Below are 16517 nucleotides of genomic sequence, written 5' to 3' on the forward strand. Positions count from 1 at the left end.
TCTTCAAGCATGTGTTCAAGCACCACGGCCTCCCAAAGTCCATCGTCAGTGATCGAGACCCCCGATTCACCTCCTTGTTTTGGACAAGTCTGTTCGACCATCTCGGCACCAAGCTGAACATGTCAACCTCGCACCACCAACAAACGGATGGACAGTCCGAGCGGACGATCCGCACCCTCGAGCAATACCTGAGGACATACGCCTCGACCAGCCAAGACGACTGGGACATACAGCTGAGTCATGCAGAGTTTGCATACAACACCGCCAAGTCGAGCACAACTGGCTTGAGCCCCTTTGAGGCGCTCTACGGATTCCAGCCTGATGTTCCCACCTCCTTGACACTGACCGAGTCCACGGCTGGATTGCCTCCCAAACCAAGTGCCTTTGTCAAAGATCATCAAGTCCGACACAAGATGATCGCCGACGCGCTCACGGATGCGCAACAAGTGATGGCGAAGTACTACGACCGCCGACACCAGGATGTCTCCTTTGAAGTTGGAGACCTTGTCTACCTGGACGCCGACAACATCAAGGTCCCCGAAGCCCAGTCAAAGAAGTTGTTGCCCAAGTACCGAGGACCGTTCAAGATAGCGGCCCGACCCAGTCCCCTCAACTACCTGTTGGACTTGCCACCTGGAAGCAAGCTCCATCCTGTCTTCCATGTGTCCAAGCTGCGTCGCCACACGACCCGCAGTCCAGCACAGTTCCCCGACGCCGACGAAGGTGTCCCGGACGACGCACCACTGGAAGACGACCTCGGACAATACTATACTCAAGAATATGAAGTCGAAAGGATCGTGAGGCACAAGAAAGTGGCTGATGGGTCACTTCGGTTTTATGTCAAGTGGGTTGGTTACCCACACTCGGGCAACACATGGCAAACACTGGAGGACTTGTCCCATGCACCCGAGGAGCTGAGTAAATACGGTAAACACCTCGAGGAGCCCCAAATAAAGAGCACACGCAGGGCTCCTCGCAGGAAGCCTTCTTAAGTGTGGGAGTGTAGGAGATGGTATCTCCGACGCTGTGCTGCGCGTACTGCGCGTACTGCGCGGCGCAGTGGGTCGTGACCTGTGCTGCGCTTTGCGTTTTCACGCACCGCAGGCAGGCCACCGCAGGGTATACCTGCGGGTTGCCCCCGTTCCCCCCGTTTGTCTGGAGTTCGGTTTTATCGTGAATAAACGTAAGTGCTCCCCGAGCTCACCCGTCCGCTAGAGTAGCCTAGCACCGCCCTGTTCTGCCCCGTCCTGTCTTGTCTTGTACCCCCTCCCTCCCCGTCTTGCCCCAACGTCCCAGTAGTGGACGTTACACTACAAGATCGTCGAAGCCATCGGTTCCCTCGCCTTCCGCCTCGACCTTCCCAAGGATCTCAAGATCCATCCGGTGTTCCATGTCTCCCTCCTTGAGCCCCACAAGTCGAACACCCTCCCCGGCCGCATCCAAGACCCTCCTCCGCCAGTCCGCGTCGACGACCACTTGGAGTATGAAGTTCAGAAGATCCTCGACTCCAAGCTGGTCCGCGGTAAGTTGAGCTATTTCGTTGATTGGAAGGGCTACTCGACCGATCATCGCAGCTGGGAGCCCGCCAACTACGTTAACGCTCCCGACAAGATAGCCGACTTCCACCGCCGGTACCCCGACAAGCCTGGACTTATTGCTCGCAGGAGTGGCCGTAGTTTGGGGAGGGGATGATGTGATGATCATGCACGTTGGGAACACGTGTGGACTGCTGCGCGTGATGCACCGTGAGTCATGTTTGTTTGTCTTGGCGTGTATTCCCTGATTGGCTGGCGCCGATGACTCTGACTTCGCCTCCGACTGCGCTGTGCTTCGCCCCTCTCGCTGGATGCTCCGCCTCCCTCGCACCCCCTTCTCGTCCATCGTTTGTCGCTCCACCCTTCTCGCCCACTTTCGCCCTTCGGTTTCCCTCTTGGCTATAAAGCCCCTCCTTTCTTGCACCCATTTTGTATCTGCAGTTCGAACAACACTTGTTGTTATCTGATAAGTCGTAATATAGCTTATCGTTGTTCGCCAAGCACCTGGTCGTCCAGTGTCGTTGCTTGTCGTGGTCCTCACATGCAGTTGGCGTTGAAGCTCAAGGATAGTCTCTTGCTGCTGCTGGTTCTGAGTAGTCAGAGCAGCCAGCTGTTCAAGGACGGCCTGGATGGGGTCAGCCATGGTAGTAGGACAAGGCAAGGGGGGTGGAGTGAATTATGATGTCAGGAACGAGGCGTGGGAAACAGGTGTCAGCAGACCGAGTGGGTTCTTGACGGTGCAGACAAGGCGTGGGAATCGGAACGAGGGCAAGAACGAGGAGCAGGGCAGGGAGCAAGGGCAAGGTACGAGAGAGTGATGATCTTATATTCAGAAAGGTGATAAGATAATTCACTGGGTGTGATTTCCTTCTGGCCCCTGAGCTCCTCTATTTATACCTCGACCATCTAATCTATCATGTCATCGAGCTCAGCCACAGGATAAGCCACTCTGTGATCAAATAAAGTAAATGAATGAACTAATCTAATGCATGGTGCAGGAAGGTTCTAGACCGTCGCCAGTCCCGGATGCTCATGAGTGCCATGACAATGCGCTGCGCCACAACGCCAATCATGGTACGCGTTCATAACAGGTAGCGGGCAGGCGTGCTTCGGCGCTCTTGACGGCGCTCGCGGATTCGTGCATCGAGCTCGTTACAAAGCTCAATGTACTCCTCCAGATCTCGTGGCAGAGGGCGAACTCGCGAAAGTTCGTCTCTGACATCATCCGACAAGCCAAGTCGGAAGAACGAGATCTTTGCACCGTCGTTCCAAGTCGTATCGGCGGCAATACGAAGGAACTCGGATGCATAGACTGCGCACGGGCGGTTGCCCTGAGACAGTGTGGTGATCACTGACTCGGCAGTCCTGGCCCGATCAGGGTCGTCAAACACTTTAGAAAAGCGTTCTAGGAAATCGCCAAAAGAGTTGAGTCGGGGATCACCCATCTCAAGCATCGGAGTCGCCCACTGGAGAGCCGGTCCAGTGAGCAGACTAATGACGAATCCGACCTTAATCGGGTCAGCAGGGAACCGGTGGGGCTGCATTCGTATATACAGTTTGCACTGATTTACGAATGCCCGGAACCCTTGCCGGTTACCGTCGTAACGGTCCGGCATCTGCACGCTGTACCCAGCGGCAGGAGCATCGCGAGCTGTCCGGAGCTCGGCGAGCTCGGCCTCCAAGGCACGGAGGCGGTCCACGAGGGCAGGATCCATGGCGGGACTGGGACTGGGACTGGGAAAAAAAAGCGAGGAGGTTCAAGAACAGGAGAGCGAAGAGGGCTCAGGCACAAGTGTGCTTGAGGTTCGGACAGGACTAGGAAAGGGGCGGGGCTAGGAACGGAAGATACCAAGCAGGTGGTATCAGTAGAAGAGAGTTCGAACAAAGTGTGAGGAGTGAACAAGCGCAAGGACGAAGACCAAGTGCTTGGTATGAGCTTTATTAGCTTTTAGCCCCGAACACCAAAGAACAAGTTTTGTTCGAACTGGTGTTCAACATAGGCTCAGACATGCAGGGCTATTTATAGACCGGGAGAAGGTCGAGGGGCAAAAGTGGGCGAGAAGGGTGGAGCATCACAGAGAAGCGAGAAGGGGGTGCGAGAGTGGCTGGTGTGCAAGCGAGAGAGGCTTGGCACAGCCCGGGGACATGTGCCGAGCGGTGGGGGAGGCAGGAAACCAGTAGACGCGGGTGGCAACGGCGCGTGCTCATGCATGGGGGCAAACAAACACGTGGGGACTCATGATTGGTGCGGAGGGCGAGAGCATGCGGGACAATCTCATTGGTCCGTTGTGATGCTGGTCATCACACTGGCGCCGCGTCTTGTGGCTACGGCCATCACAGACTCGGGCCCCGACCGTGTTGGCGTCGCCGAGGAACACCCGTTGGTTGAAGGCTTGAATGTTGTCCGCAGTGCGGGTCATTAGTCCCCAAAAGGCGAGGACGGGGAAGCGCTGGCCGCACTCCTTAATCTTGGCCGGGTTGTCAGGGCTCATCATGTTGTTCTTGCACACGATGTCGTGGTCGTCTTGGTCGAGGTGCCATGAGGCCTGCTTCCTGTCTGCACAGCGTGAGCAGCGGACCCTGTGGCCTCGGAGTGCAAAGACCAAGCGGAATCGACGATAAGTGATCTCGTCAAAGGTGAGTGACATGTAGTCGGCCTCACAGGCTTCGCCCCTTTCTTCCTTGGCTGCAATTTCGATGGCCCAGTTCTTCTCGGCCTCGACATCGGGAGGGTTGGGGTACATTTCGGAGTCTCCATAGAGCTCCTCGATCGTTGTTTCGATCGGCTTCTGGCCACTGGGGACTATGGGCTGGGAGACTTCTTGGCCATCGCCTCTGCGTTTCTTGGGCGTGGGCTGATCCGTGAGATCGATTGTTTCGGCCTGAGCTTGGGCCTCGGGGGGTGCTCTGGAGGGTCCAGGGACACTGTCATGGACGTCTACGGCCATTTCGGGGGCAGGCGAGTCGTCGGGGGGCATGGTTGGTACCGGGTTGGTTAGGTTGGGAGGCAATGAGAGGGTAGTAATTCAAAACGTGCGTCCGCGGAACACTCGATAACGAGATCGGGGCAAACCTGGGGGAATTAGCTCAGATGGTAGAGCGCTCGCTTAGCATGCGAGAGGCACGGGGATCGATACCCCGATTCTCCACTTTCACTGCCCGGCTAGCTCAATCGGTAGAGCGTGAGACTCTTAATCTCAAGGTTGTGGGTTCGACCCCCACGTTGGGCGATTGGCTCCTATGGCGCAATTGGCTAGCGCGTTCGGCTGTTAACCGGAAGGTTGGTGGTTCGAGCCCACCTAGGAGCGTTTTCTTTTTCTTTGAACCTCATTTATTCAGCCCTGCCGCTCAGACTTGACATTCCTTTTCATTTCCATTTCCATGGTGCCTCTCCATATCTATGATCTTCTGTTTTATTATCTTGGTCGACTGTGTTCTAAACTATTTAGGTCAGAGGCTATCGCTTCGCCATATGCATCTCTTACCTTCACCCGGTTACCCGTTTATCATTGTCATCCAGGATAGTCAGGATAGGCGGACTGTCTTCAGACGTGAGTTCCCTCTCCTTTGGGCTTTCAATTGCGGGATCCTGGGCCTATTTTTTTGGCGATAGCTCGAAGGATTCGGAAATCGTTTGAAGAAATGGTAGAGATTCATGGGAGCCTTACATACGCGGCCAGCCGGCTCTTGCACCAAATTTGCTCTTCTTTACTTGAAGACACAAGCCAATTGATGCGATAGTGAATTACATGTCAATATGATCAGATATGAGACACCAAATAGTCATATCAGATGGGCTTCTCTAGAATCTAGATCTTCCAGGAACAGTGGCTAGCAATACATAAATCCACAAGACCGTAGATTGTCCATAGCTTGCTTCGCTTTAGATACTTCTCGATTGAAATTCAAGTTTGTCCGGAGTTGTGGTTGTATGAGCACCACGATATTTTTGGTTGACTATCTGGTGGCGAGCAGCCCTTCAGCGTGCCAACAAATGAACTATCAAAGCACCGTGGCTCTATAAACCGAATAAAGTTGCAAGTATTGACCATATTCTCGCTACTGTCAATGCAATTCACTTGACGACGGCGTGATGATGGAGTTGAGTTAGTGAATGCTATCTCACCTTTCGTATTACGTCACCTCACCTTTCGTATTATGCCACCCCATTATGCTGCTGACTTTTATGGGATCTGCATATCACTTATTACTCAAGACGCACCGATCGTCTTTGGTGAAACCCACGGCATGTGTATAACAGTGCGTCTTCTGTTGTGGTCGGTTGCTCAGTTGTCGGTTGAAAGCAGCATATGAAGTACTCACGGTAATGGCACTGCTATGTCCGGTATCGATATTGATTGAAGAAACTTTCAATCGGTTCACTCGAAAATAAAATTATGTTCACACCAATTCTTTTTTTTTTTCGACACTCTTATATATTTTTCTATTTCTATTGGGAAGGGGTAAGGTCCTCGGTAGCGAGCCTGCCCCATGAATACCAAGCCGCGCCATCAACGGCCACTATTGGCCATGGCTCGGCCACGTCTGCCTCTCTTTGCCCAACCTCATCTTCTCGACAAACCTTGGCTCTGTCATTGCGTCCTTACATCCCTGCATCCTTACAACTCTGAAATTCGGCTGCTGCGTCGATTTTTCACCTCAAGATGGACCTTAAAAACCGAATCTTGGCTCGGTTCAAAAACTGGAAGACTGCTTTTCCTGCTGGTGGACCGATCCGCGGCGCTCTCGCCTCGGCAGCTCCGGCTTCCCTGGCGTCCCTATCGAGGCTCCCGGATATTTTCGGAAATCACTTGCGACCAGAGCGGGCCCGAGTCCGCTCAAAACTCCCTCGATTCAAGCCGGTTCGTCAGTGGTATCCTGGCATCGGCCAGCGAAAGTCGCTGGGCGACTTGCCCGTGCCCCGTTGGCGAAGGGACCCACCCCAAGCATCGCCAAACAGCTCACTTGAAGCGGCTTCGGCCCTGAAGCAACAAGAGACCGTAGATCACCACAGGCCTATGGCGAAGCACCCAGGTACGTCTGGTTCAATGCGGTCGCTGCTCGTGATACTTTACCCCGACCGCTGCTCGATGCAACTCTGACGCCCAGCCTCGCCAATATCTGCTCCCCGACCGAATTTTTTTTTCTGTGTCGAGCTGGCTTCTCATTGCTTGGTTCCCTTTTTCTTTTCATCCTACATCCTCCTCCTCGGAAGCCAAAGAAATGTCGACTGTATCGGCAAAAGCAGTGGGCTTGCGTTCCTGGTTTCCCCGCAATCTCGGAATATCCACTGCGATTTCGAGGCCTCTGCAGTCTCTTCGAGATACCAGTGTCTCCGTATCCAAGTTGGCAGTGCTCCTCTTTTTAGGTGGTCTTTTCGCTTATGGTCTCGGATCGAGCATTCCCCATGCTATTCGCGGATATTTTTCTGACACTTATCGACACCGACTTGAGTCGGAGAGGCGGCTCCTTGACCAAAGTCCACCGCCGATGGCTGGTGCCTCATCCACGCCCAAATTGTAATCCAACCTCAACCTCATTGTCCTCCCATTGCCCTGGCGAATAAAGTGCTCTCATTTCCAAGGATCGTCGGTTTTCTCAAGCGTTGGGATGCTGTGGGGCATTTCACCGCGCTTCCGGATCGTCATTTTCAAGGGGCGTGGCTTGTGGAAATCCGGCAAAACCCAGGCGATTTGAAATGCGATGCTGGCCTTCCCGCCCTTATATTTCCGTTCCTCGAGCTCAGCCTTCGTCTTCCCTATTTCTTGCTCACCATGGTATTTTTCGGAAAGCCCAAGTTTTCATTTGACGAGATCCCGCCACTCAATGGCAAAACCGTCATCATCACCGGAGCCAACTCTGGTCTCGGACGCGTTTCCGCCTTGGAGATTGCACGCAAAGGAGCTCATGTGTTAGTGTCCTCATCGCGCATTTGCCAACTGGGCTCTCGCCGGCGCTCTCTGTCTTTATCCGTGGCTTGACTGGAATGCTTGGAACTCTAATGCGGCGACTCTCTCAGGATCCTCGCTTGTCGGTCAAAGGAGCGTGCCCTCCCAGTGGTGGACGAAATCAAGGCTGTAACAAGCAACCAGAACGTCGAGTTCGCCGAGCTCGACCTTGCCTCCCTGGCTTCTGTCCAAAAGTTTTCATCCGAATTTCTGGGGCGGCATCTTGAGCTCGATATCCTCATCAATAATGCTGGTAGGCCTGATATTTCTCTGTCCCTGCGACTATTTCTGGCAGCTCGTCGACCGGATCCCTACCGGGCATATTTTAACAGAGTTGGGAGGGGGTTGTCATGTGGACACACGAGCTTTCTTCACTGTTACTCACATATCCATAACTTTTCGCCTTCTATGCTTAAAGGAATTATGGCCAAGACTGAATTTCAGCTATCAGTGGATGGGATCGAAATGCAACTTGCCTCCAACCATTTTGGCCATTTCCTCTTGACTCTCAATCTGCTTCCAGCCTTTCCGAAGGACAGGCCAGCTCGTATCGTCAATCTTTCGTCCCTTGCTCATCAGCTAACGCGCAAGAACGGCATCGACTTTGACGATTACAACAACCCTCAACTCTACAGCCCTTGGCAAAACTACGGCCAGTCTAAACTTGCCAACATTCTCTTCACCAAGGAGCTTCAGAAGCGTCTTGAAGCTGCTGGCATTCATAACATGTGCGTAAACTCCGCTATCGCCTGCCTTGGTGCGCAATTAGTTGGAGCAATGCTAGGATATTGAGCCTCGGTATGGCTTCAGTCTCGACAAAACGGTGTCAGGAACTAATGAGGAGCTTGATTTACTATCGTAGCTATGTCAATGCCGTCCATCCTGGTGCTGTCGACACCAACTTGGCGCACGGAGCCCAATATATGCCCCCCATTATTGTGAGCGCCTTCAAGACTTTGTTGGCTGTTAAGCCGGAGTTCGGCGCTCTCACTCAGGTTCGTACAAAGTCAATGGTACATCTTCGACATCAACTTGCACCCATATATTCACTCTGGTATGTTATTGTTCCATTCACCCCCCCCCAGGTTTACGTTGCGACATCGCCCGAAATCGAAAAAGAAAACTATCGGGGACAGTATTTTATTCCAACAGCCATTTTAGCGACACCATCGAACTATGCCACTGACGGTGAACTCGCAACCAAACTCTGGGACTTTACCGTCGGACTTCTCTCGGAAAAGGGCTTCAAGAATCAATGGATTGTTGATTGAGGCCTGGAGTAATTTGGCGACATTTGTCAGTAGCTCAAGTGCTTCTCTTGTATTGATATACATCGGAAGTTGGAGCGCATCCCGATTTTGTCTCGAGAGACTGGGCATCCTTTTTGGAGTCTGATCGGAATATATCAGACTTGTCATTCTGCACCCTCTGAAAGGACACACTTTGGCACTCCAGGTACCTCGGTCAAGCAACTGGCACAACCCATTGTAAACGTGCCGGGAGAGCATCGGAGACAACCGCAATCGAGCACCCCCTCCTTTGTTTCGTTGTGCAAACGGACCGTAGCTGAATCACGGCCTGCTCAATTGTCGCCAAACTGGCCGTTTCCGTGAGGACCTGTGCCCACCAAGACCTAGCTTCTGAGACGACTGGACACACAGATCACCAGCGAATTGCCGCAGACAGAGCTGCTTCTGGCCAGCACAAGAACGCACACCCGCGATGAGAACGAAGGACACAGCACAAAGATAGGGTCGACTGGATGGCCAGAGGATGGCTCTCGCTGTGAGTGCATCGATGAGTCAAGGTCCGTGGTCGACAGAACTGCATTTCGCCGTCCAAACAGCCATCACAGATTGAGACCATCCAGATTGGATATGATGTAGATATATTCAAGAAATATGACCATGGCCGCTCGGAGAGGCAAACAGGCATATTTTAAAGAGCAAAGATCGAGCACATTCAAAGAAGCAAGATCGAGCACATTCAAAGAAGCAAAAGCGAGCATATCATGGAAGGGGATGCCGTGGCACCCACCAGTCAAGATGGAGAGCCGGCGCAACATCATTTGTCGAAAGCAGGCCTGGGGAGAAGCCGATGCGGAAGGGAAACCAGAACACAGCCCAGCAGGTGCCCCCACACCTGGCTGGGATGTGTCCACTCGAGTCCTTCTCGTCAACAGACTCCTCCATCTATCAGTCAAAACTGGCCACGCATCCAAGCACCCCCTGGAAGCTTCCTCCGAAGCTCCCAAGGGACGCCTGTGACTTGTGTGCACAGCGTCGACGGCATTGCTTCTTCAAATGAGGTGAGTAGCACGAGCATCAAGTTTGACCTGGGTGTTACGGCGCAGACCGAGGCAAGGATGGGCAAGAGTGAAGAGTCACAGAGTTAGTCGGGTCATTCATGAATCACAGTCCACGGCGCACCACTAGTCGCATAGATCCTCAACAGCAGCCCGGTTGCAGCCCCGGTCTTACCAAACAGTTATCGGATTAGCGAGCGCATATGCGCCTGGTACAGGCAACCTGCATTGTTGGCGTGTACTGCGGACCGTCCTCGTGGACAAGTCATCTGTGCAGAGTATATGGTTAGTATCGCGGACTGGTAGCTTTGCTTCGAACGCGGCTCAATCGAGCAGATCACAGCCAGCGATGCATTTCTAGAGCAAACCTTTGATTTGGCATCTTGAAACGTTTGATTTACAACTTTACAGCTAGTTGAGCGGCGCATTGTTGTAGCGCTCATCTTGATTCGCCGCTTGGGGCGTCGTCCATTGGTTGCATGGTGTTGTGAAAGTGAGTCGATCGAAGAAGTAGCGATGGTTGTGCACAAAGCCAATCGAAAAAGTGGCGTGGTGTTGTGCAAAGGTCACGTATCGAGAAAGAAGCACGGTGTAGCATGAAAGGAACGAATGAAGAAAACCGCACAATGTTTTGCGAAGGAACTGATTAAGAAGTTGCAAGGCACATTAAAGGTAGTGGCTAAAGAAAAATGCCGGGAACGAAATGTGCTGGACCGTGGTCTAGCATAATGCGGCCGTCCTGGGTGGTGCTGTTGAAGGCACAATCCAGGTCTGGCTCCTCGGGTCCGTGCTGACGGCCCTTCAGTGTCCTTGGCGGCTTGCCATGGACGCCAGCTTCCGGTCACACTTGACCTGATCCTGGATGATCTTCTTGAGGTACTCGTACGAGTCGTTGACGGCTCGGAAGCGGGCTGTATGCAGCTCTTTGTCCTCGGTATTCTTGTCTGTGATTCAATCAGAATCGAGTGTCCGAATCAGTTTCATGAGGCCGACCCAGCGCGACTGCAGTCGGCACTTGACACACGCTGCGTGTCCTTGGCCCGGGCTGTGGTATACGCTTACACACCTGGATGGCACTTGAGACTGATTTTGCGGTAGCGCGTCGTGATCAGCTTCAAAGATTCGTCCAGGTTGCTCTGCAGGATATCCACGTTCTCGAGCTCAAGCATTTTCTTGGCCTTGATCAGGGCGCGGAACGTGAGATTGAAGTTTTTGAAATGCTTCGAATGCACTGGATGGAGCAGAGTGGATGAGTCCACGTTCACGGCAATGAATCTGCCAAGATAATCAGCCGCCGATCGGACGGCTGCATGGAGACTATGCGCACCATTTGGCTCCCTCTCGGCCAGGATCTTGTAGGTATTGACCGTTGCCTCGAGGTACCGTGGCCCCAGGTGAAGGAGACTCTCGGCCTTGAGCTCCAGCGCTTCGGTGGGAGGTTTGTCCGAGAGCCTCTCGAGAGCCTCGATTGCCTCGACTGCCTGTTCGAACCGGTCCAGGTTGACCAGGGTGTCGGCTTTGAGCATCAAGAAGGACAGGTCTGCATAGCGGGAAGAGTGGGCTCTGTTAGAACAAAGCGGCGGCATCAGGGCCAGAGGGCCAGTCGAAGCTACACCGAGCTGCACACATGCTTGTGTCATGAGTACCGCAGCCTGAACATGACCGGACCACTCGCCGGATATTCCTGCAAATGCTGCTGCATGTCTCACCAGTGCGGCTCTCGGGATAGATCGAATCGATGTGCTCCAGGCACGCGGTTGCTTCTTCAGACAGGCCGAGTTCTGAATTGGCCTTGAACTTCAGCTTCAGAATCTCGTAAGGCCGCACAAGGAAGCCTTCGCTCTCGATGTCTTCGGGTGTTTTCGGCATCTTGCCGGCTGCTTCGATCAGCTGAAGCGCTTTGCAGCAGTTATCAATCACCAAGGCAAGCTCTCGCATCTGAAGAAGCACACGGACCACAATGGAAGGCTGTCAGTAGTGGTCCAGCTCAGCGACAAGCCGAGCTGACATCCGAGTCGAGGGACTCGCAGCAAGATTAGTGACGAGCTGTCAATACGCATCACAGCTCTCAACTTGCGATCGATGAGAGCGGAAAATTCGGCAGTGACAGCGAGCCAAAAACGGTATCGGCAATACAACAGCGCTGTTTACTTGTAAACGTCAGCACTCACCAACATGTGGCTCATCGCCATGTAGTAGTATCCACTGCTGATTATGATTGGATCTGTTTCAGCAGCAATAAAGTCGCTAGCCAAGTTACGGATGTCTGTGGCGTACTCTTCAGCGTCGTCAGAGTCATCGAGCTGTATGGCCTTGTTAACGAGCTCCAAACACCGTCGGATAAAGCGAGCGCCGCTCGTGTCGGCGTTGGTGTTGGTGTCGGCAGAGCTTGTTGTGGAGCCATTGCCATCGCTTGAAGTGCCACGATGATGTTCCCGGGACCGTTGGATGTTGGGGCACCGATCAATTATAGAAAATTCTTCATCTTGAGCATCCTTGTCATCGGAATGGCCCGGGTCGGTCTGGCTTGGGCCGTCGCTGCTCGCTTGGGCATGCTCCTGTTCTGGTTGGGTTGAAGTGCTGCCTGGTTGAGTCTGAGCTGGATCCGCTGGTGAATGGCAGTCGTGTTTGCTGGAAGAAGCCTGAGTACCTCCACCTGTTCGATACGTGGCTCGATCGAGAGCCTCCTTGAACAGCTGTTCGAACTGCCGGCCAAGGGACAGCGGATGCAACCGGGTTGAACGAAATGTAAGTGGCGCAGCCAAGGCCGCTCTGAGGCACACACAAGCCAGCGGCTCACGATGGAGGTCTATCAACCAGCATTGCTCAGCTGTGGGTCGGTGTGGCTCCATATCCAAAACTACATGAACTGTCGGGATGCACACACACACATCCTTACCTCAGACCGCTTGGGCTTAGCACAGGGCGGCTTCTTGGCGGGGATCGAGCAAGAGCTTCCTCGAGACATGGTGGTCATGAGCAGGCCGAAGAACGGGATTTGCGAGATGCATACCACCTGAAGTACACCAGCGGAGCGAAGAAGCAAGGGGAAGGGCAAAGGACAGGGAAAGTGAGTCAATAGGGGTGGCATTGGCGTCAGATATCCGTTCTCAGCGCATCCTCCGCCGCTCCGAGACAGACCCATTGACACTCAAGCTACGTCCGAAGTCTTTGCGATACAAATGAATGAAAAATGCTCGATCGCATTGCTACTGCCACTACAACTGCCTTATCGCCCTCGCTTTCCAAAGTTCCGGTTTGTCTGTCATCAGTACTGCTCATCTCACCATCACGACATCGCCAAAGCGCCAGCCACGCGCACGCTGCTGACGGGTAGCGGGCTCAGTGTTGTTTCCAAAGGCCTGAATAATGATGCCGAGTCAGAAGGATATCACCGATGGCCAGGCTGCTTGAAAGAGACGCATCACTCACCTGCATCAGCTGCACTTGGGTGTTGGAAAACGTCTGGAGAGCCCTGGTCTGTGTCGGTGATGGATCAGGATACATGTTCATGACGCCGTTCCGCGGATGGCCTCCTCGCACAAGCAAGATTCCAAGAAGACGTGTGCTGGAATTCACCTGACTGAGATACTATTGGGATGGAAACGAGAACCATGTAAGATGGATGGACATATGGAACGACGGATGAGGCGTGAGGTCTTGGAAGGAAGGTGTAGCCAGACCAAAGCGGAAGAAGCAGACAGGATCATGCGATATCGACTCACCAGATCAAGGACCCTGGAGGCCTTGTCAGTGCTGAGCTTGATCTTGGCGTCTTTGAACGAGAGCTCCTAAAACACCAAACCACAGGCGACCATCGTCAGATTCTTTCTGCCTTCCATTGATTGCCGTCCAACCCCGCCGCATTACCGAGCTTCGGCTCAGACTGCATAGTCGTATCCCTCTCGGTCTGCTTGATGACAAACTCCCACCTTTCTGAGTTGGTCAACTTCGTTCTGGAGCCGGTTTTGAGAGTGTATGTATGTTTCCACAGTCTGGAGAAGTGCAGAAGCAACATCGTCGCTGAGTCACCAAAGAAAGAGCCGTGCCTCGGTCGTGTCTCCGAGTCAGTCTGTGACTTGCCTCGACTTTGATCTGGAGGCCGCTGTGACTCAACCACATCCGCCCTGGGCTGTCGATTCTCCATCTTCCCCCCCCCTCACCAGGCAATCATGCAGATACCCATTCACACGACTCCATCGCCACCGGGTTGGCACCCGTCACGCCCGGGACTGTGATCCACCATGCTCTTCAAGACATGACAGTACCTTTCGTCCCCACAACTCACCTTTCTGGATACGACAATATAGCTGGTATGCACGATGGAGGCGGATCCTTGATCCATTCCAATCGAGGACGACTCATTCTTCAGCACACTCGAGTTGCACTGCAGTCCCAACTACAGAGCGGCAATCACCATTAGAGACCATGTTCTGATGTCGGGGATGCACTAACAGACACACGTCACTCACCAGGTCGTTGGGCAAGGCAAACGAGAGCTCATTGCGGCCGGACTTGAGTCGAATCGACAGAGTTGACGACGGAAGAAGAAAGAACAACGCCATCGGCAACAGGAGGGTGGAAGAGCCAGGGGTTGTTAGCGGGCAGTCAGAGATTGACCCAGAAGCAGCAAAGTGCCGCCCCAAGTGCCACCGCAGATGTAGAGCCGACTCCAACCCACAAACATAGGAGCGCCAGCACAGTTGACTTGGGTCTGTCAACGACTCAAGTAGTCGCATGTGGGACACTCAATCACATCGCGACCCTGGCCTGTTTCCATGCAACATGCCAGACAGCACTTGCATCACCAGCACCCACGCTCTGTCGGCACTTACATCTCGAAAGATCCACGCGTGCTCGAAAAAGTTGAGGACAAGAACGATGATCAGGGCGATCTCGAGGAGTCGTGTGCTTCTCCCCGAGGAATCCATATCGGCGGTATTCGAGCTCTATCAATAGGTAGATGAGGGCGAGAGCCGATGGGGCAGACAGAAGGCGGCAAGCTGCTGGCGCTTTTGTAGTCCCCGGCAAGCAGGCAGGCGGCCCCGAAACTCCCGACGGCGACGCAGCTGGCGGCGGCGCCAGTCCCTGAGGGTAGCGAAAGAGCGAGGAAGGCGGGCTGTTGTGACTCCATCGATAAGGCGGAGTAGGCGGGATTTGCCGGATCGAGCGGAGCAGATTGGGGTCAGCAGGTGGCGTCAGAACCCGGCTGGGAGACGGCATGTGGTCGATGTGCTCGCATCATCAGCCTCCCGAGAGATAGCGAAGAATGCGGTGCCGGCCAGTGAGGTAGAACAGCAGCAATTACGACCATTTTGTCTGGATGAAGTGATTTACAAGTGGACGCCAGAGTGGAAGGCACAGAGGGATCGAGCGCAGGATCAGAGATCGTCAGAAGGGCCTCCGAATGAAGCATAGTCAGGTCATGCTGGCAGCTCCATTGTGTATATATGGGGAGAAGCAGTGGCAAAGGCAGCTCAAGCGACGGCTTGGGAATGATTCATACGCAGAGACCCCTATTGGGTCGGAGCCTGCGGCCTGCAGCCCGCCATGGATTCACACAGCGCCATGCTGATTGTGTCATGGGTTGAGCGGATCTGGGTTGTGCGTCATGGACACCGCCGAGTCGACTGGCTGCATTAAAGAGGATACAGTGGCTCTCGTGTATTCATATTATGAATCAGCGATGGCGCCAAAAGCCAGCGGGCCATCTGAGTTGCTGACATGGTCGTAGGAGGTGCGGTCGACAGAGAATGCTAAGGGCGTGCCGTCGTCGCCTCGGTGCGATTTGTTCGAGTGTCTGCGTTGACTTATCCCAAAGGTCTTTATTACCACTTCATAGATGCTACACCGCAGTGGTTGACTCAGTGCAGACTTGGTCGGATTAGGCTGTGCAGCGGTCGATAGCTATGGCCGATGGAGCAGCCCTGCCATGCTGGCTGCGGCTTCGGGGATCACCGGAAGCACGAGGGGTTTGGATAACAGCGCAGGGAGAGATTGAAGCGCGCAACCCCTTGCGTCTGATCCGCTGACCAACCAATGCGTATCGGACTGTGAGCTCGTGCTGGTGGAGCTGGCGGAATAGCGCACCATGTCGGTGTGGCGCAGGAGCGGGACGCTGTTGGCGCCGCTGCAAGCCAGCAAGGGCAGCCGGACGGGGCAACCAGCAAGTGAGACAATGGTCCTCAGTCTTGTTCAGTACAGGCTAAGCTCAGTGGAGCTGGCGGATGGGCCCTGACAGCATTTTGGCGGTGCAGACAGGCGATGGGAGGCATGTGTCCGCAATGGCTGCGGCAGCCGCAGCGACCTCCTTGTGGAAATTTGCCGTTGTCCAAACTCATCTTGGAATTGATCTAGTCGCATGAGCTGTTCTCTGCTTCAAGGTTGATAAAGAGCCCCGCAGGATGCAAGAGTCTCGAGATGACTGCCGCAGTTCTCGCTGGGTATCATCGCTCCGTGCTTAGGCGTGGAGGCGGGATACCCCCGACCCCAGACCAGATGGATAGATGTTGATGATCCATGGAGTGGTTCAGCAAGCAGAGACCATCACAAGGACCATGGCTTTGAGGATCTGCATGCTCCTTGGCGTTGTGGTTGTCGTCAAGGCGGGGGTCAGATATATGCTGTGCAGGGTTGCTTGTTGGATGGGGCCTCGCCGGGTGAGTACAAACAGGGAGAGTGGAAAATACAGCGAGTGAACGGCAAGGCTCACATCTGCACAATCGAGCA

The 16517-nt window shown here is 53.9% G+C and overlaps 2 protein-coding genes and 3 non-coding genes across 5 annotated transcripts; 4 read left to right on the plus strand and 1 right to left on the minus strand.

Moving 5' to 3' along the window:
- The first annotated feature begins 4611 nt into the window (after positions 1-4611).
- Positions 4612-4684, plus strand: BJ171DRAFT_t307. Its single transcript has one exon. It is a non-coding gene; the product is annotated as a tRNA-Ala (tRNA).
- An 8-nt stretch (positions 4685-4692) lies between these two features.
- On the plus strand, positions 4693-4765 carry BJ171DRAFT_t308. The gene has a single exon. It is a non-coding gene; the product is annotated as a tRNA-Lys (tRNA).
- A 4-nt stretch (positions 4766-4769) lies between these two features.
- BJ171DRAFT_t309 lies at positions 4770-4843 on the plus strand. The gene has a single exon. It is a non-coding gene; the product is annotated as a tRNA-Asn (tRNA).
- A 2464-nt stretch (positions 4844-7307) lies between these two features.
- BJ171DRAFT_532510 (uncharacterized protein) lies at positions 7308-8907 on the plus strand (the record flags this gene model as incomplete). The annotated part of the gene is made up of 5 exons (XM_053112781.1): positions 7308-7446; positions 7555-7736; positions 7902-8211; positions 8346-8478; positions 8569-8907. Coding segments are annotated over 5 exons (950 nt in total), but the record flags the coding sequence as incomplete, so codon positions are not given.
- Positions 8908-10487: 1580 nt separating this feature from the next.
- On the minus strand, positions 10488-14719 carry BJ171DRAFT_641152 (uncharacterized protein; the record flags this gene model as incomplete). Its single annotated transcript, XM_053115774.1, has 14 exons — positions 10488-10732; positions 10855-11328; positions 11498-11756; positions 11960-12012; positions 12049-12493; positions 12688-12804; positions 13076-13111; positions 13221-13379; positions 13514-13579; positions 13721-13783; positions 14077-14175; positions 14261-14302; positions 14470-14502; positions 14624-14719. 14 exons carry the CDS (start codon positions 14717-14719, stop codon positions 10590-10592), a joined length of 2085 nt encoding a protein of 694 aa, XP_052962066.1. The 3' UTR covers positions 10488-10589.
- Positions 14720-16517: the final 1798 nt, after the last annotated feature.

Source organism: Polychytrium aggregatum, assembly GCF_025602895.1.
Source record: "Polychytrium aggregatum strain JEL109 chromosome Unknown BJ171scaffold_86, whole genome shotgun sequence".
NCBI classification, from domain to species: Eukaryota; Fungi; Chytridiomycota; class Chytridiomycetes; order Polychytriales; genus Polychytrium; species Polychytrium aggregatum.